Source organism: Myotis daubentonii, chromosome 5 (genome assembly GCF_963259705.1).
Source record: "Myotis daubentonii chromosome 5, mMyoDau2.1, whole genome shotgun sequence".
Taxonomy (NCBI): Eukaryota; Metazoa; Chordata; class Mammalia; order Chiroptera; family Vespertilionidae; genus Myotis; species Myotis daubentonii.
The window spans coordinates 23,803,784-23,822,812 of NC_081844.1; the positions used below are offsets into that span (position 1 = coordinate 23,803,784).

At 53.4% G+C, this 19,029-nt stretch overlaps 2 protein-coding genes across 2 annotated transcripts; both read right to left on the bottom strand.

Moving 5' to 3' along the window:
* Positions 1-237: 237 nt before the first annotated feature.
* PRKACA (protein kinase cAMP-activated catalytic subunit alpha) lies at positions 238-18,065 on the bottom strand. Its single transcript, XM_059696618.1, has 10 exons — positions 17,820-18,065; positions 10,098-10,159; positions 9,514-9,642; positions 7,444-7,542; positions 6,454-6,536; positions 5,074-5,200; positions 4,886-4,981; positions 4,663-4,785; positions 2,559-2,723; positions 238-1,678 (listed from the first exon to the last, which is right to left on the bottom strand). Exons 1-10 carry the CDS (start codon positions 17,863-17,865, stop codon positions 1,553-1,555), a joined length of 1,056 nt encoding a protein of 351 aa, XP_059552601.1. The 5' UTR covers positions 17,866-18,065; the 3' UTR covers positions 238-1,552.
* Positions 10,176-14,568, bottom strand: SMIM46 (small integral membrane protein 46). The gene has a single exon (XM_059696620.1). The coding sequence runs from the start codon at positions 12,749-12,751 to the stop codon at positions 12,599-12,601; it is 153 nt and encodes a 50-aa protein (XP_059552603.1). The 5' UTR covers positions 12,752-14,568; the 3' UTR covers positions 10,176-12,598.
* Positions 18,066-19,029: the final 964 nt, after the last annotated feature.

A 19,029-nucleotide genomic window follows, 5' to 3' on the forward strand; every position in this document is an offset into this window, starting at 1 on the left:
TCGGCCCAGGGCTGTATGCCGAGGGGTGCGCGACGCAGACTTGGGGAACCCCGAATTCAGGGTTATAACGCAACTTGCCGCCCCCTTTTCCTGGGGGGAGTGACGGAAGTCAGCTAAACCCATTTTTATCAGGACTCCAGGCCAGGTCCTAATCAGCCTCGACTTTAGGGTGTAAAATTCCCTTCCCATCCTCCCGGCCGGGGGTGGGGGGCGGACCAAATTCGGGAATACCAGGGACACTTTTTTTTAAACAAAACTTTATTGGTAATAGTTTTCAAATATGTTTACAACAGCACACTGTTCAAGAGGAAGTCTCATCCTTCCCAGCACACAGATTGATTCACCCCTGCGCCCACCCGGGGCCCCATCCCAAGCCTGAGAGCTCCTCCTGGGATGGGGAGAAGTTATGAGAGGGGCAGATTTGAGGTTGAATAGGGGCTCCCAACTTTTCTATTAAGAGAGAAAAAAAGCACAAATGGGCTAAGAGGTGATAGACAGCTGACAGCTAAGCAGAGGAGCGCCCAGGATGGGGGGAGGGGGACAGGGCTGTTGGGTGAATAAAACAGAGCCCCTCCCTAGCAACCCTGGGCTTGAACGGGGGTCCACAGGGGGCAGGGGGGCTCTGCCTCCTTTTGCCAGGGTTGCCTTCCCAACTGAGCTGAGAAGAGGCCGGGCATTAAAATCTAGCTAAGAATAAAATTTAGGAGTTTGGGGGAGTGCTGTGGGGAGGAAAGACCCTGGGCTTGGGGCTCCCCCTCTATCTTTTGGGGGGACAACTCCTCTTTGTCAGGGAGAGGGGCGGCTGCTTTGTCCGGGTCCCAAAGCCCAAGGGTGAAGAAAGGTCTGTTGGGGCAGAAGGGGGTAGGGGCTTTAGGGGCTTCCTAAAGGGGCTGAGACCTTTCCAGGCTTGGCAGGGGAGGAGGGGACTAGCAGCTTGGGGGAGAGGGTGGAACCCCAGCCCTTTCCTTTACTAGTCAATCTGCTTCCCAGCCTCGTTAAAATGGATTTGGAGAGGGGGGGATGGGAGGCACTGGTGGAACTTAAATAAGTTTGTAAATTGTTTAAAAAATTCTAGCAAGTAGCCCACTGCCCATGTCACTAAAATCTCTCCTTCCCAGGCAAGATTGCTTTGAAGGGAAGGCTGGCCATTCTTTTATTCTCCCTTAGCAAGTTTGCTGGTGGTCTGGTGAGGGAGGGGATGTGGGGAGGGAAGGGGCTGGAGCTAAGTTTGGGCCCCTCTTTCCACACCCTATCCCTGGATACACTGGTCTGACTAGAACTGAGATACTCGTTTAAAACAAGCAGAAGTGGGCTGGGGTGGAAGAAGGCAAAAGCATCAAGGAGGGCAGGAGGGTGCAGGGGATGAGGGAGAGCAGCTGGTATTCCCGTCTCTCTGAATATCTGGGCTTCCTGTTCCCCGACCCTGGAGGGTGGGGTGGGGGTGAAATTAGATGTAAGGAACTCTGGGGCCCTCTGGCTGTTCAATCCAACCCTCCCACCCACCCTCCCCACAAAAAAAAGAAAGAAAACCCTTGGGGGCACAGGCACACCCCTAAAACTCAGAAAACTCCTTGCCACACTTCTCATTGATGGAGACTCGGATCTCTTCCTCTTCATAGTCATCAAAATTACTCGTGTCCCCAGGGCCTTTAAACTTTGGTATGAAGGGAGCTTCCACCTGGAGAGGGGTCAAGAATCACCCAGACCTCAGCAGTCAACATAATCCTTGTTAAAACAATAAATACGAATGGCCTAACATTTATGATAACTTACTGAGACTCAGGCCAGAGCTTAGCATTAGGGTGTGAACTCACCTTAACAACCCAAGAATCTTATTACAGTGGACCCTCAGTTTCTCCAAAGTCTCCCATCTCGAACAATTCGCTCCTCAACCTGACAACCCTTTCATGCTGATACCTGTATGATCAGTCACACATCTCTCAGGTGACAAAGGAGAGAGTGTGCGAATATGAGTCAGTTTACTACTGTTAAAATCTCAGGATATTGTGCTGTGAATATTCTCGTTATTTTTTGCTTTTGTTGCTTATAATGATTGTCAAGTTTTCATTTTTTACTGTACACTTCCTTTTTTTAAATTTTCATGTCATTTTTATTCTTAAAATGTTTAGTTATAGATTAAACAGTACAATAGACACGTACTGTATATAAGAAAAGTTAAAACAAGGAATCATTTGGGGGTCTGGATGGATTGATTCAATTTACATTATTTCTAATGTGAAAAAATTATTCAGTTTTCAAACAGCCTTCCAGAACGGACAATGTTCGAGAAACGAGGTTCCACTGTATAGCCAACTCACCAATGGGGAAATGACTTTCCAGACAGGGGTGTCTCTTGCTCAAGGTCACAGTGGCCAAGTGACCCTAAAATGATGCCATTTTTAGACCTCCATTGCACTAAACTGCCCCAGCTAGAATGACCTAGGGCCATGGCCTATTTTCAAATTCTTCCCTTTCCATCTCTCCACTGGCAGCCCACCCTGGCTCTTGGCCTGCCCCCAAAGCCTTCAGCCTGTCCGGGGAGAGGACGGGACACCCACCTTCCTCTGGTAGATGGCAATCCAGTCAGTCGTGGCAAACCACTTGTGGTTCTTGATGTCATTGACCCCATTCTTGAGGTTCCCATAGCGCTTGGTGAGGTCTACCTGAAGGAGGTTCCGCAGCAGATCCTTCAGGTCAGAGCTGAAGTGGGATGGGAACCGCACCTGGGGTAGAAGTGGGGGGGGGGGGACACAGACAGGGTGGGAAACTGGCCTGGGGCTTGGGGACCCCAAAACACTGCCTTCATCACCCAACAGTCCTTTGGGGCACTTGAGTGTGTGCTGGAATCCCATTAAAACAGTTCATCAGGCCTGTTGGAGTTTCTGATTCAGAAGGTCTGGGTTGGGGCATGAGAGCCTGCATTTCTAGCTAGTTCCCTGATGGTGCTGGAGAGGGGACCACTTTGAGATCTGGTGCTCCAAGTTAAATGTTATGATGGTCCCATGTTAGAGAAGACGAAACGGAGGCTTGAAAGGGTTAAACAGCCTGCCCAAGGTCACACAGAAGAGTGGGACAGGTTGGCTCAGCCGTGGTCAAACTACGGCCCGTTTGAAATGAATAAAACTAAAAAAAAAAAAAAAGACCGCACCCTTTTATGTAATGATGTTTACTTTGAATTTATATTAGTCCACACAACACTCCATCCATGCTTTTGTTCCGGCCCTCCGGTCCAGTTTAAGAACCCATTGTGGCCCTTGAGTCAAAAAGTTTGCCCACCCCTGGGTTGGCTCCATCTTGGGGCTGATAGACTCCAGACCTTGCAGTTTTAGCCATTACTTGCTCACGTGGCTCTGCTTAAGTCTTGGGACTTCAGAAATATCCACATTTGAGAGAAACAACTGTTTTTCTATTTCTTTCTCTGCATAGTTAAGGCTCTTCTATTCTTTAAGGCTCAGTTCAAATCTTCGAGAAACTTTCCCTAAATGCTCAGAACCCACAGCCTCGTATGCAACTATTCATTGGATTTATAGCTACAAGAACAGATTTCCAGCACTGCTCTCCCTCTTACAGGCTGTGACCTTGGCCATGGCCTTTAACCTCTCTGGGCCTGTGCCTGCCTTTCCGGCACGGGGCAGATATCCCAGGGTTGCATGAGGGAGATAATACTGCTGAGGGTGCGTGGGAACTGTGAAATGCTACAAAAGGGGAGTTATGCTCTTCTCCTCTTCCCCCGTGGCACATTCTATGGATTCTTCTTTGTTTCCCACTTTGGGTCATTCTCTTGGCACTTTCCATTGTGCCTGGTGGCAGACACCTCATCTTTCCCTATTCTGGGACCCCACTTTGCAGCTGGTGATTTCTCTCAACCTCCCTGAGAAGCAGCTGGCTGGTTCCTCAGTTATCAGGTGGGTAAGATGAGGCTCAGAGGAGGAAAGCCACTTGCCTGAGGTTTCAAAGCCAAGGGGTGGCAGAACTGGGACCTGGAGACGGGTCAACCCACCCGGAGCTGGGAGTTGCTTCCACCAATTCCTGGTCTGGGTGGAGGGATGGTTGGTCCTCCCAGAAAGGTGAGTGAGCTAAAGACAAAAGTGAGGTTCCCAGCCTCTCTGGAGCCCTTGGATCTCGGACCAGACATATCCCCTCCTCTCCATGCCTCAGCGTCCTCAGTCCCTCGGAGTGCTGGGTAGGATGGAGTGGGTGCACTGGGGCAGTGGATGCTTAATGCACTCGGTAGATGTTAACTCTAACAGTCCCCTTACCTGCACCCTCTGAGGTTGGAATTCTGTATTTGAGAAGGGAGGCATGGGCCATACACCCCAAATGACTGCCCAGTGGGGTCTGGGAACCAAATACATTAGCTTTCCTGCTGTGAAACTTGTGAAAAATCACAGAAGGGGGATAATTAGGAACAAGCAGAGCCTCACATAGGGCAGGGTGGGGGTGCGGATGAGGCTCGGGGTTTTAGAAGCCCTTGGGAGGTTGGCACTCTGGGTCCAGGAGTAGCCAGTGAGGTTGTGTGGGGTGTTGACCTCAGCATGCCTGATACACTCAATGTCACTGCCTGGCCTGACTTAATGAACTTCTAGATTGTTCTTACAATGATGGTGGGGGGAGGGGGGAGAAGGGTTTGTCCTGGGAAGAATCCCTGTGTCCAGGCCTCACCTTCCCAGAAACAATCTTCTCGTAGATCTGAATGGGCTGATCAGCGAAGAAGGGGGGGTAGCCAGCAGCCATCTCGTAGATGAGAACCCCCAGGGCCCACCAGTCCACAGCCTTGTTGTAGCCCTGGGGTGGAAAGGGGGTGCAGGATGAGGGAAGAAGGGTGAAGAAGGGGCACAGGCGGAGTGGGCCTCAGGGACAGGGGGAGGGGTGGGGAGGAGCCTACTTTGCTCAGGATGATCTCAGGGGCCAGGTACTCGGGGGTCCCGCACAAGGTCCAGGTGCGGCCTTTCACACGTTTGGCGAAACCAAAGTCTGTCACCTGTGGGCACAAGAGTGGGGTTGGTTGAGAGCGAGGGAGAGGGTCCAGGCCATGGACACCTGGGGCTGTCCCTTGCCTGGCCCAGAGGGTACCTGAATGTAGCCCTGCTGGTCGATGAGAAGGTTCTCTGGCTTCAGGTCCCGGTAGATGAGATCGAGCGAGTGCAGATACTCGAAGGTCAGGACGATCTGGGCGGCGTAGAAGCGGGCATGGGGCTCGCTGGCAGGGACAAGTGGAGAGGGGATGAGTGGGTGTGGTGGCCACACTCACCCAGCAGGACTCACCCGCCCCCAAATGGTCTATCGGGGGGGCCTACAGCCCAGCTATCCAACATGTGTAAGAGGAGAAGCCTTATTCATACAGAGCTCCAAGCAGGAATGAGCCCAGCTATCCATCAACAGAGCCATGGTGTCACAGACTGTGACAGAGTCAATAAAATGCTACCCAGCACCACCATCAGGACACATGGATATGTTCAAAACCGTGGCTAGATCTCAAAACAATGATGTGAAGAGAAGAAAAGGACAAAAGAATATGAACTGTGTGATGCCATTTATATCAAGTCCAAACCTAGACCAAACAAATTCTATGGTGTTTAATGCCAAAAGGGACAATTGCCTTTTTCAGGGTGGTGATCTGCCAAGAAAAGCATTAGAGCAGTGGTTCTCAACCTTCTGGCCCTTTAAATACAGTTCCTCATGTTGTGACCCAACCATAAAATTATTTTTGTTGCTACTTCATAACAGTAATGTTGCTACTGTTATGAATCGTCATGTAAATATCTGATATGCAGGATGGTCTTAGGCGACCCCTGTGAAAGGGTCGTTTGACCGCCAAAGGGGTCGAGACCCACAGGTAGAGAACTGCTGCATTAGAGGGATTTTTCTGGGGTGATGAAATACTCAATATGGTGTTTTGGGTGGTGGTTAAACAAATGTATGCAACTGTCAAAACTCATGGAACAGAACATTGACCTGTGCATTTTATTGTATGTAAAGTGAACAGCTATCTGAATAAACAAAATAAAACAATAGCATACATTTAAAAACTGCATAAAATCACCCCACTGCTCAGTGACTGAGCATCAACCCATGAACCACGGGGTCCCCGGTTTGATTCCTGGTCAGGGCACATGCCTGGGTTGCAGGCTCCATCCCAGGTGGGGGGCATGCAAGAGGCAGCCTATAGATGTTTCTGTCTCATTGATGTTCCTATCTCTCTAAAGTCAATAAAGACACATAAAAAACAACAACAAAAAACCTGCATAAAAACTTAAATGGTGATACCTGTTACTATGTTTGTTTTGTTTCATGGTGGCTGGGTGGTTGAGACATTGCAGGTTCCTCAGCTCAGCGGGAAGGAGAACCCACAGGGACCTGGAGAGGCTACCTCCAAGTCCCCAGATGGCTTGGTATGTGACATTGCCGCCTGTGGACGCCCCCAGGCCTGGTGGGCTGGGGCAGTCCGCTCACCTGAACCTTCCGATCCGCCGCAGATGTGAGAACATTTCCCCGCCGGGTACATACTCCATGACCATGTATAAATTTGAGTTATCCTGTGGAGAGCAGCAGCTGGTCAGGGCCCTGCTCCCCAAGTCCTGGGCCCCACCCGAAAGTCCGATGCCCTTGACCAGCAGGAGTTTGGAAATCTAGGCTCCAATATGAGCACATGCCAAGGACCAGACACTGTACTCACTGAGCTCCCTATCTCACTTCCCTCTGCGCCTGAGGACAAAGGGACAGCTATTATCCTGCCTGTGGGGGTGGGTGGTGAAAGGGAGGGCTGGCCACAGGTGCCTGGGCTGGAGAGGGGACTTCACAGTCTGTGACTGTCCTGAGCAAGGCTCTTGGGCCACCGTTTTTTTTTTTTTATCACAAAATGGAACCAGGAGAGGCTACAGAATTTGTGCCCCACCCCCTGCCAAAAAGTGTCTCCTTACTAAAACAATGATTATGAACTTTAAGGCGGCAGCAGTAGAGCATGACGCCAAGCACAGGTCCTGGTGACTGCCTGGGTGGCAGGCCCCAAGTGGACTTTCCCAACTCTCAAAGTCCAGCTTAGGATGGCACCCAAAATAGCTCAGATAGGGTGTTCATGATGTGCCATGGAAACCTTTTGATCCCCAGTTTACAGATGAGGAAACTGAGACTCAAGTGAAGTCCTTCGCCAGGGTCACATGGGCGGGGGGCGCTGAGCTAGGATTTGAACGCAGGCCACATGTCAGGTTTTTGTAAACAGGGTGGTGATTTTGAGGGATGTCATCCAGGTTGAGTGACATGACCACACAAGGTTATCAGGTAGACAGACCTAGGAGTTGAACGTGGGTGTATCAGAATCCCAGGCTGATCCGCCTTTCCTCATCCGTGGGGGGGCTCACCTTCCAGGGGAGCCACTGATTGTCCTCAGCCCCCCGGCATGGTTTCCCTCTCTGCCCCCTCTGTTCCCTGATGGCTGGGACCCACCTTGAAGGAAAACTCAAGTCTGACAAGGAACGGAAAGTTGACAGCCTGCAGGATGCGCTTCTCGTTCAGGGTGTGCTCGATCTGTTTCAGCTTCACCACCTAGGAGCAGGAGGGGTGTGGAGAGGAGGAGGTATGAGAGGGCCCTCGTCCCCCAGGCTGGTTTCTGTGAGGGTTTGTGGCCTGTGGAGCCCAGGTGGGGTGCTGAGGACACAATAAGAAGGCTGAGGCTGCCTTGTCCCCACGTGGCAAGAACACGAGTCACCAGGCTTTTCAGTGCAGAGGGATCTGAGCTGTGATGGGGGAAGTTCGGGGCTTGCGGATGCCCAGATGAGGCGCGAGGTAAAGTCTGGGGCAGGGGTAGTCAGAGAAGGCTTCTTGGAGGAAGGGGCAGCAGCGGAAAGACACGCCAGAGTAGTGCCAAAAGAGTAGGGGGTTTACAAAAAACTCTGCATCTAGAGCACTCACACACACATTACATACCCAAACCCCAAGCTAATTTCTCCTCAGCCCTCAGCTATCTCCAGCAGGCCCGTCATGCACAGTGACTGAAGCCCTGAGGGGTATGTACTGTGAACACACAAGCTTGGAAGCCCAGAGAGGGGCAATGACTTGCCTAAGGCTGTGGTTGGCAAACTGCGGTTCGGAGCCTCATGCGGTTCTTTGGCCCCTTGAGTGTGGCTCTTCCTAAGCCTTAGGAGTACCCTAATTAAGTTAACACATTGCGTACCACATAGAAATCTCTAAGACATACGCCAGGGACCGCATGTTTTTGGGCAAACTGCACGTTATTTAAATCATCATAATGCACTTTAGGTGTTGTTTTTCAATAATTATAACATTTTTATTTACAAAAACAATTAAACAAAGTTCCTAGTACTTTTTTAACGTATGGTACTGCGTAAAACATTTTCCTCTATGAAGAGGGACCAAACAAAATTTACATAAGTATCTAGATTTGCTCCTTTTTCCATGGGCGTGAAAAACGAGAACACTCGTGAGCGGTCCTTAACAGATGGCGCGCGAAACACGAGAAAACTCCTGAGCGGTACGAAATGTGTTAATAACAATGTACCTACCTATATAGTTTAAGTTTAAAAAATTTGGCTCTCAAAAGAAATTTCAATTGTCGTACTGTTGATATTTGGCTCTGTTGACTAATGAGTTTGCCAACCACTGGCCTAAGGTCACAGGTCAGCTGGTGTGTCACACACAGGCAGCCTGGCTGTTCAGCCAGCTCTGAACCCCCGTCTGGGGCCTTTTTTGCTTTGCTCACAGCTGTATCCTTTGTCTATACCTGCACTGCCCAATGCCATCCACACTAGCCATATATGGCTGCTGAGAGCTTTAATGCGGCCAGGAGACGGGGGAACTGAGTTTAAAATGATAAATATCTAAAGTGAAAATTTAAAAACTGACACTTGACACAGTTACTAGACATCTTTTAAGTCTGTCTGGAACAACTTGGGCTATGCCAATCTGCCTTTTCAACTTCTCTACTTTTTCTTCTCTTTCCTTTAAAAATTTAACATCAGAACAGAGATATGTTGTAAAGTGTAAAATGCACACTGGATTTCAAAGACTTGGTATGAAAAAAAAAGTAAGATGCCTCATTAATGATATTTTACATTGGTTACATACATTGAAATTATAATGTAAATATACTGATTTAATTACAACATATTGTTAAAATGCATTCCACCTGTTTCTTTTATTTAATGGGGCTTCTAGAAAACATACGTGGCTTATATGACACTTCTACTGTGCAGCAGTGCTTTAGAGTAGTGACTGGCATAAGCAGGGTGTCAAAAATATTCACAGAAAACAGGTCTGTGTAAATGCCACCTCCTCCAGGAAGCCCTCCGGCCACCTGGAATACAGGTTAGGTGTCTGACACTGTTTCCAGTGCCTGATTGTCCTTGGTATTCGGCCTGGAGGGGAAGTTCGTGGTGCCCTTCTGGCCCTCGGGTCTGGCACATGATGGGGGCTCGAGAAGCAATTGGTGAGTGGATGGATGGGAAGAGCACTCCAGGCAGCAGGTGGGATCTGGCCGCAGGGCAGAGCTGAGCTTACCTTTTGTTTGTCCAGGATCTTCATGGCGAAGTGGTTCCCAGTCTCCTTGTGTTTCACCAGCATCACTCGCCCGAAGGAGCCTGTGCCGAGGGTCTTGATTCGATCGAAGTTATCCAAATTGGCTGTATTCTGTGGATGGAGAGGTTGAGAGAGTCAGGGACCCTCTTCCCTGTGGCCTGCTGGGCCAATGTCTGGGGCATCATATCTGCCACCAGCAGAGGGGGCCCTGGGGAGCAGGGAGAGTGATGGGCTGAGAACAGGGAGCAGAAAAGCAAGATGGCGGAGGGCACATTCCTTGAGGCGAGTGGCAGAGGCCAGATCTGGCCCTGGCCTGGGGCCCAGGAGCTGCTGGCAGCTGTGTGGGGGGCAGGGGCCACCAGTTGTAGGGGGTGGTAGGATGGGGGAGCCTGGCAGTGGGCAATCAGGAGCCTCTGTCCAGGAGCCTCCAAGGGTGTCCAGGCATCCTCCACAGGGTTCTAAATCCCAGCCATGACGCAGGGGTTACGCTGGAAAACGGAGGCCATTAGCTCACCCCTTCAAGGGTTCCTTCCGTACATAGGGTGGGTGGCGGGGGGCGGGCTTACCTGATCAGGATTTTCCCATTTTTTAAGAAAATCTTCTTTGGCTTTGGCTAAGAACTCTTTCACTGGAAGGAAGAGAAGGGAGAGTTAGCTAGACATCCCCATCTCACTGGGGCAGGCCCAGGGTGTTCCTGGGGAGATGCTCATTTGTGGAAAGTGGGGTGCAGCTGTTTCAACCATAGTCTGATCTTTTTTCCCACTAGGGTCTTTGGGTGCCCTGGCTGAGTCTGAGGGCAGCTTGGGAGGGGCCTGATCTGGGCTAGGGCCTGGGTCCCCTTTACTACAGGGAGGTGGGATCCAGCCTCAGCTCTTCCAAAATGGGGTACAGAGCAACTCGGGGGTCACTCTCAGGGGGACAGAGGGCAGTACCCAGGCCAGCCCACCCCCACTTGTCCCAGTTCTGACCGGCATTCCAGGGCCAGGGAGGGCCAGGGAGGACGCCAGCCGAGGTATTTATAGCCTCAGGATTTGGCTGTTCCTCAGGCCCCTTCTCTGGGGAGGCCGGTCGGGGGGTGGAAGCCTCTGGGGCTCGGGTAGCAAGCGCCCTTGGGGGGGCTCAGCTGTTGCCCTGTTCCTGCCTTTGCCAATTCAGGGGCCCTGGTTCCAGAGCTGGTTCAAGGGAGGCCTCGCTCTATGTCTGCTCCCCAGAGGCCCCTTAGTACCCCAAGAATATCACCATTCAGCTAATACTGAAGACTTCCCAGCGGGCTGACCCTGGGCCTGTTTTGTCTCCACTATCAAATTTGGTTAACTCACCAAGTTTCCTTTTATTCTTCTCCCCATTTAACACTAGGAAACTGAGGCTTCAACAGAGTCATACTTGCCAGCACCCTGCAAATCGTTAAGGGCCAGGACTCTGGAACTGAGATTAAGTTCAGACCCCAGCCTGGTTCTGCTAAACTGTGTGACCTTAGGCAACTGACCTTACCTCTCTGGGCCTCAGTTTTCCTCATCTGTAAAATGGGGAGAATAATAGTAATGACCTGGCAAAGTAGTTTTGAGGACTGAATGAGTTAATCTAGGGCAGTGGTCGGCAAACTGCGGCTTGCGAGCCACATGCGGCTCTTTGGCCCCTTGAACGTGGCTCTTCCACAAAATACCACGTGCGGGCGCACACATACAGTGCGACTGAAACTTCGTGGCCCATGCGCAAAAGTCGGTTTTCGGCCTGGGCAAGTCTATTTTGAAGAAGTACTGTTGATATTTGGCTCTGTTAACTAATGAGTTTGCCGACCACTGATCTAGGGAAATGGAGTTGGACAGTGACCTGTATGAGAGTCATTCCATATAACTGTTGATTATTAATTTTGCTTTCAAGTATTTTTTATAATTGAGGTATAAAATACAGGGGATGCATTGAACGCTCACATCTTAAATGTGTGGCCTGACAGATGTGTACATTACGGACCTGTCCTAGAGACAACCCCTGGGGTCAGGCATGCCATGTGCCAGCCCTGAGCTAAATGCTTTCTATGCTTAAGTCCTACCCCGATGGCTCAGAGTTGCTATTACCTCATTGTACAGAAGAAAAGACTGACCAGGCCTTAGGTTGCCTGCCAGACCCCACTGCTCACGCAATTAACTGCTTCCCTCCTGAAAGGTCGTAGTGACCTAGGGTGGCCCACCCGACAGACCTGTCCTCGACCCTCTGATGTTCCTGGACAGGTGCCACCCTGAGGGGTCCTGCACACTTGGACTCTGGCCTTGCCTGTCATTTGTGTGTCCCACCCATGTGCACCAGGAGTCCCACACAGCCTCTGGGTAGCCACCCCCCTCCATGATCCCCAAGGCTCGCCCTCAGCATTCGGATAAAAGAACCTCCCATGGGGCTACAAGGGCAGCAGATGGAGAAGAGAGCACTGGCCAGGAGAGCCTTACAAAGAGTGACCGGGCAGAGTGAGGGAAGTCAAGGAGTGGTCAGGAGTCCTAGGCTGGCGCCTGGCTGGGCCACCAACTGACTGAGAGACCTCTCTGAATCTGGGGACAGCACCACATCCAATGCTTACACTAGCAGAATCTTTCCTGACACACACTATCTTCCTTGGACGCCTCCAATGTATACACTAATTTCTGAACGAAGGTGGGGGAGATGGTACCCTTTTGTAATTCTACCTTCACCAGCCCAGGAAGGTAGGGAGAAGTGGGCTTGTGAGGAATCCAGAATGCCTGGTCCCACTTCTCCTTTTGCTCTCAGCCATCCCTGAAATTGCCATATCCTGCTTTTCTGACTAGGGTACCGCACTGAGAGGCTCCACAGGGTGCCTTGGTCCTAGCATAGCCCTTCTCTGTCCCTTCTGGTGCCACTGGCTCGCAGATTTGGGGATGGGGCACAAGGGAGGGGCAGAGCCAGGAGGAACAGGCAGATACAGAGGAATAATGATGGGGTAACCCCATCCAGGAGCCCCTATACTCACCTCTGCTTCCTGCCTCCTCCAGCAGAGGGTACAATGGGGGTGGAGTGGGATGGGGTGATCTGGGGCCCGTCTGCCCCTGACCAGGGAGACTCAGGGTGCTGGCTGTGGCTTAGGTGCCCAGAGGGCGTGGTGCAGGTAGCTCAGGAAACGAATAGTCAGGTGGGCCCAGAGGAATAGCTGCAGCCATAGCTGGAAGGTGGTCTCTGAGTCCCCACCCTGGCCATTGCCTGAACCCAGATTCATCGTAGGCTACCCTGGGAACCAGGGAAACCAGGAATATGCAGAGCTTCTGAGCTGGTTTCCTCGGGAGGGCCTTGGGGAACCCTGAAGGAGGAGCTGGTTGCTAGGGAAGCATTTAAAGGTGCCTGCTCCTGGCTAAGGTTTGCAGAGGCCCTCCTTGGCAGGAGGCAGTGGGAAGATTCTCCCTAGGATGTCCCTCCTGGCTGGCCTTCCTGCCCCGGGGGTGGGGTGCTAACGCTAACTTATTCCAGGGACTTCACTGCTCCCAGGATGCCAGACCCTGCCTTCCCCAGGCAGGTGGACTACCCAGAGGATGGTACCTGATGTGCCCAGGGCAGTGCTCACTGGGCAGAGGAGAAGGAGTTAAGGGTTTAGGCCCAGGCAGCAGCCAGGGACTCCTTGGGGGCTAGAGAGGCCCAGGGCTCCATTAATTAGCAGAGAGTTGGGTTGGATGTGTGTGTGTGGGGGTGGTGGTGTAAGAGCCACCCTACCACCTCTCCAAATCCTGTAGCCCCAAGAGAAATGGGTGCATCAGGCTTTCTCTTGTTCCTATGCAGGGGCGGAGTGGAACGCATCCTGGGATGTCCTTGGCCTCTGTCAAACCTTACCCTGTGCTTGGCTCTGCTCTAGGCCATGAAAGTCCAAACCGGAAACAAAGGCTAAACCCAGCGGTGGGGGAGGGGGAGGGGAAGGCTGCCTCGACCGTCTTCCTCCTTTCCAGATCTCAAAAGAAGCGGACGGTGAGTGGCAGCTTCTCCCAGTGTGCCCAGCACCCGTGGCCCTTAGACAACTGCAAGTGGCAGGGAAGGGAAACCCAGCCAGCTGCTGGCTTGTGAAACCTGCCGCCCTGCCCATGTCTTCCACGGGAGTAGGCGGGTGGAGGGGTAGGGTGCGTGTTCCAGCCTCCATCCTGGTCTGGATTCGATCTGGGCTCATAAAGAGGACCCCAGACACCCCTTCCAAAATCCAGGACTACCGCAGGAAGCAGGAGCCCAGTCTCAGACTTCCCAGACAAATCTCAGTACTCTCTGTCCACCAAAGCCTGGTTGTCCCAGGAATTCTGGGGCAGGGATGCCAAGTCGGGGCTGGGACCCCCAACTAGGGGCTGGCTGATTCCTCCAGTCTAGCTTGGATCCCCTGCTCTGAGCTGGAACATCCCCCAGTCTGAGCTGGAGCCCAACACTGACTACCTCACCCCCATTCTGAAATGAACCTCTATTCTGGATTGGGTGATCCCCTAGTCTGAGCTGGACCCCAACACTGGGCAGGACCACTGCAGAGTCTGATGGCTCCCCATTCTGTACTGGGCCATCTGGCCTGGACTCCATCTTAACATCCCCCCATTCTGACCTGGACTCCATCACTGAGCTGGACCAACCGCCATTCTGAGCTGAAGCCCAATACTGGGCGAGTCTATCCCATTGCCCTGCTCTGAGCTGAACCCCTGCTCCGGGTGGGCCAAACCCCTTGTCTAACAGGGCTACCAATCCCCCCTGCTCTTCTCCAGGCCCCCAGCCCAGGATTGTAAGGGAGGGGTTCCCAGGGCCAACCAGCCGTCCACAGCCTTCTCCTCTCTGCCTGCTCCCCAAACCCTACTGCAGCCCCTCTCTGGCTCCAGGGGCAGAGTGCTCGGAGAGTTGCTATGGCAACAGGGTTTAGTCTCACCATCGTTGAAGTTGGAAGCCATCACTCAGTCTTCCTCTCAAGGCACCAGAACTATGGTGGCTGAGAAGGCTCAAGAGACCTGCTGCACCAGCTTGGCTGCCCATCCCCAGATACCTGCCTCTAGGGGGAGCCAGGAAGGTGTGTGTGTGTGTGTGTGTGTGTGTGTGTTGGGGGGGGGGGTAGGAGGAGGAGCCAAACCTGGGCAGTAGGGGCAGGGGAGGGGCAGACAGGACCCTCAGGTTTCTGTCGGCCTGATTGGGTTAAGGCAAAAAGCTACCTTGGAAAGACCTTCTTAGGCACCCATACAACTGCCAAAACACAGGTGTTTGACCCTCTTGTACTTCCGTAGGGTGTTAGAAGGCAGCAATTCTTCCCATTCAGGGACTTCTTGGGGGCACTTTTCATGCCCAGAGCCTGGATCTGCTTGTCCCCAGGGCCTAGAATGTGTGTGTATGGGCTCCCTCTCACCAGCCCTACCCCTTCCCCCATGGGCCTGCTCCCAGGGGTGCTTTTGGCCAGTGCCAGCCAAGGCCTGAGCCCCACTTGGCTGCCTATCCTGGGAGCCTCTTGGGGCCACTGCTCTCTCTCAATTTCTCCAGCTTGCTCAGAGCCGGGTGCTAGGTTTTTTCTCTGCCCTTTTACCATCTTGTCCAGGCCACTAACAATGGCTTTGGCATCTTTGGGTACAGATTGCCCCTACCCCACCTCACCCAACACCAGGTAGATCCCCCACTCTCTTGGGAGCAGGCTGACATTATCATGCCCTGGCACCAGACGGTAGCACAGGGGGCTGCAGGATGCCTAACTAGTGCCTACTAAGGCTTGGGCATTCTCCTTACCCCAGTATGGCTGGTGTCTGGCAGATGAAATTCAGGTGCCCCCTGCAGGCTGGCCCGGCTACTGCCCCTAACTCCCACCCTACCCCATCCTAGTTATAAGGGCAAATTTTGACTAGCTCCATCCTTTCAGAATCAGAGTTCCAAGCAAAGTGGGGCTTCCTTCCTTATCCTATTTCTTTCTCTGAGAATCCCTGCAAGTCTCTGGAAGGAAGTACAGCTGAGAGCATTTCCCAATGTATGACATGGGTCCCACTGGCAGGGCATGAAATGATTTTAGGGATGTTTCACTATTCTAGTCACATTGCATTTCAATGTGTAGCAGGAAAGAATATAACTGGCACAGTAATCCCATGATCATTTATATTACTGCTTAGGATGGATCAAAGTTTATGTCTGAACTTAAAAGTAAGTCAAAATTTTTACTATTTTAAATTAAGAAAATATAAATGAATAGAGTAAAAATCAGGGAAGTAACTTGCGAATGTCCCGGTTAGGAAATTTCTGGGGTCCTGGAAGTTGGCTGGTAGACAGATCGGAATGTTAATCCTGCTTCTGTGACATCATCTATGTCAAACTCAGGGTCATTTAGAAAATTCAGAAAATAGCCCGTTATGAAAATCACTCGAGTGGACAGATCTATGGAAACCATTTAGCTGGGCATATCCTAGATACCCAATAAATAGTGGCCCTATTCCACCGTGATGGTCCATTCCTGGATGTCTGCCCTGCGCTCTAAGAGAATTAGTGGTTCCTTCCGGAGCCACTGATCTTCCCTGTACAGCTCCCCCCTCCCCCCTCACACACACTGCATGTGTTTGATATCCCTTGAAAGTTTTCCAGGACTGGGTCATCTCCCCAACTTTCAACGGAGCCACTGCAATATATAGCTGCCTGCCTCCACCTTCTACCTCCCAGGCCTCACCTGCTGGGGGCCCAGCCCCTCCCTGTGTGCCTAGGCCCCCCTCCAAGCTCATGCCCAGACTTTTTTTGGTCACTACCCACCTGCTCCTCTGTCATCAAGTACTCAGCTACAGGCACTTGCCTCCATATCCCCCGCCCATCGGTGACATGTCAGCCCTCCCCATGGCTGCTCAGCAACTCTGAGTTCTGCCATGTGAAAATAAAGTTCCTTAGTTTTCATATCAGGGTCTTTCTGGGAGGGGAAGTCAGGGGAGCCAGACACTGGGATTTGAGACCAATAACTAGGAAAGACATATTTGGACGTGGCCTCCCTTTTCAGCTCTGACTATTTCTGGGTAATGGGAAGGGGATCCTAGCTGAGGTCCAGCTTTAGGCCTGGAGTGATGACAATCTAAGAACTGGAGGAATTGAGGAAGGGGATTGAGAACCATTTCTGAAAGCAGATACAGAATTTCTTTCTCTGGTTGGCTATAAAAGGCCAACACATTTTGTAAGGTGAGGGGGGAACAAGCCTCTATCTGGCTGAGCCCTGGCAATGATCAGAATCTGTCCCTTGGCAAAGCAAGTCATTAGATGTCACCCATTACTCTCTCTGACCGCCATCCCCTGAGTCCCCTTTCTCACCATTCCAGCTCAAGCTGAATGAGCCTTGTTTAACTCAGACACTCTTCATCCCCCACTTTTCATCCTGAGCCAGGAGCGGGTGAAGAAGCCCAGGGGACTGGGTGAATGACGGAGCCTCAGTTGTGAAACGACCATTTATTACTGAGGGGACCTCTAAGGAGCCTAGAGCTCGCTGCACAGCAGGAGATGGGTAAAGGCTCTGCTGCCATCCCCTAACCCCAACCAGGGAAGGAGGAAGAAACAAACCCAGCAAGACCAGCTCAAACTTGGCTTTGAACACACTGAAGCAGTTCTCTAGGTTCATAAACAGTCTGCTACCCCAGCTAGGGACAGACACTTGGGAGGAGAGAGCACAAGCAGAGCAGCAGAGTGACAGGATGAGAGAGGGGCAGAGGGACCCAGAATGATCCTGTCCCCCATGCCAAGTAACACAGAAGGGAAAAGCAATGCTGGAGGTGGCTCTGGGAAAAGCTCAAGTGGGCACAGGGTGTCTGGAGGGGGGCTCTGGTAAGGTGAAGAAGGAAAGGGCAAGAGAAAGATGGCGGGGGCTGGAGGAGGGAGGGGTGTGGTCACCAAGTGGCCAAGGTCCCTATGGGATGGAGGCAGACCCCGCAGCACTCCCAAGACCGGCAGAAGCCTGGGTCAGGGTCTGGCCGTGAGGCCCGTCAATGGGAGAGGTGAGTGAGGAAGTGAGGGTATTAGTACATGGGAGAGGGTCCGGGAAAGTAGGGAATAGGGTAGTGACAGGGCCCCATGTGGGGCCCCAGCGGTCATACGTGCCATGGCTGGCAGTGACAGCTGGGTGGGGGGGCACAGTTTCTGCAGTGGGGGGTGGCCTTTGGCAAGGGGGCCCCTACGAGAGTTCTGCGGGCCCTGGGCCCTAACCTTGGACAGGCAGGGGGAGGGGGCGCTGGGGGTAAGCAAAGAGAAATGGGGGGGGAGGGGGAGGGGCCAGGCGGTGATGCACAGGGCGGGGGCTGACAGCGTGGGTCCGGTATTGAGGTCATGGCCTGAGCACTCACCACTCTCCTGCTCGCTGCCCTTCTTGGCGGCGGCGGCGTTGCCCATCGCGGCGGCGGCGGCGGCCGGGGCCGGTCCCGGAGCTGCGGCGCGGCGGGTGCTGGCGGCGGCCGGCGGCCCCGGAGCGCGCTGGGCAGCGGCCCCTCGGGTTGCTGCTCTGGCTGCGGCGCCGCGACCCCCGCCAAGCCCCTGCTTCCCGCGTCTCCCCGCGCCCGCCCGCCCGGGAACCTCAGCCCAAGTCCGCTGCTGCTGTCTGTCTGTGACGCTCCCGCAGCCTAAACTCATTGGTCCAGGCTGCCCTGATTGACGGCGCCACGCTGCCGCCTATTGGCCCTCTGCGACCCACCAGCGCCGCTATAGGTTCCAGCCCCGTGACGCGCGCCGCGGATGCCCGGCCACTGGCGCGCTCGCGAGGCGCCTATTGGCTGCAGTTGGCGACAAGGCCCCAGGTTCGCCCAGTGAGGCCGCCAATTGGCCGGGCGTGCCGTTCGGCCAGTCCCCCCACAGAACGTTCAGTGTCAATCCCGGGGTGAGAGGGCGGGGCGGAGGCGCAGCTTGCAGTCGGGGCGGCGAGGCGAGGCGGGGCGGACCGGGGCGGGGCGGCCGAGGCTGGCGGATGGCTGCGCCGCGCTTGGAAAATCAGGAGGCGGTCCAGGCGGGCGCCTGCCCGGCCCCGTGCACGCCGCAGTCCCCCGCCTCCGCTCAGTGCGGCAGCGGCCGCGGCCGCGGGCCAGCCAAGGTTGGCTCCACAGTCTCCCCTCCCCCGGCGCAGTCGCTGTCCACCTGCCAGCGGGGGAGGGGAGTGGCGCCGCGGGTCAGAGGTCGCCGGGCCTCCGGCCTTCGTCATTCATAAGGCCCGGCGAAGGCTAGCTGCCGCAGGCCCGGGGGTGGGGCTGGGTCTCCTGGAGGAGGCTGGTCCTGGGGAGCAAGGGGCGATTGGGAGGGAGCCCTCAGTGTCCGTCCCGTTGCCGGGCGCCCACACTGGGCTCGTGCCACTCGTTAAATACATTACTTCTCAACAAGCCCTGTCACGCAGCTAGTATTATCACTCCCATTTTACAGATGAGGTATCCGGGGCAGCGACAGCCTGAGGATTTTGTCTGGGCAACGCAGAGGGAACCTGCCTTCCAGGAATTAGCAAGATGCCCTTTTCATACGTTTACCAGTGTTTTCCACTGCCACACCACTGACATTTGGGGCCTGATCATTCTT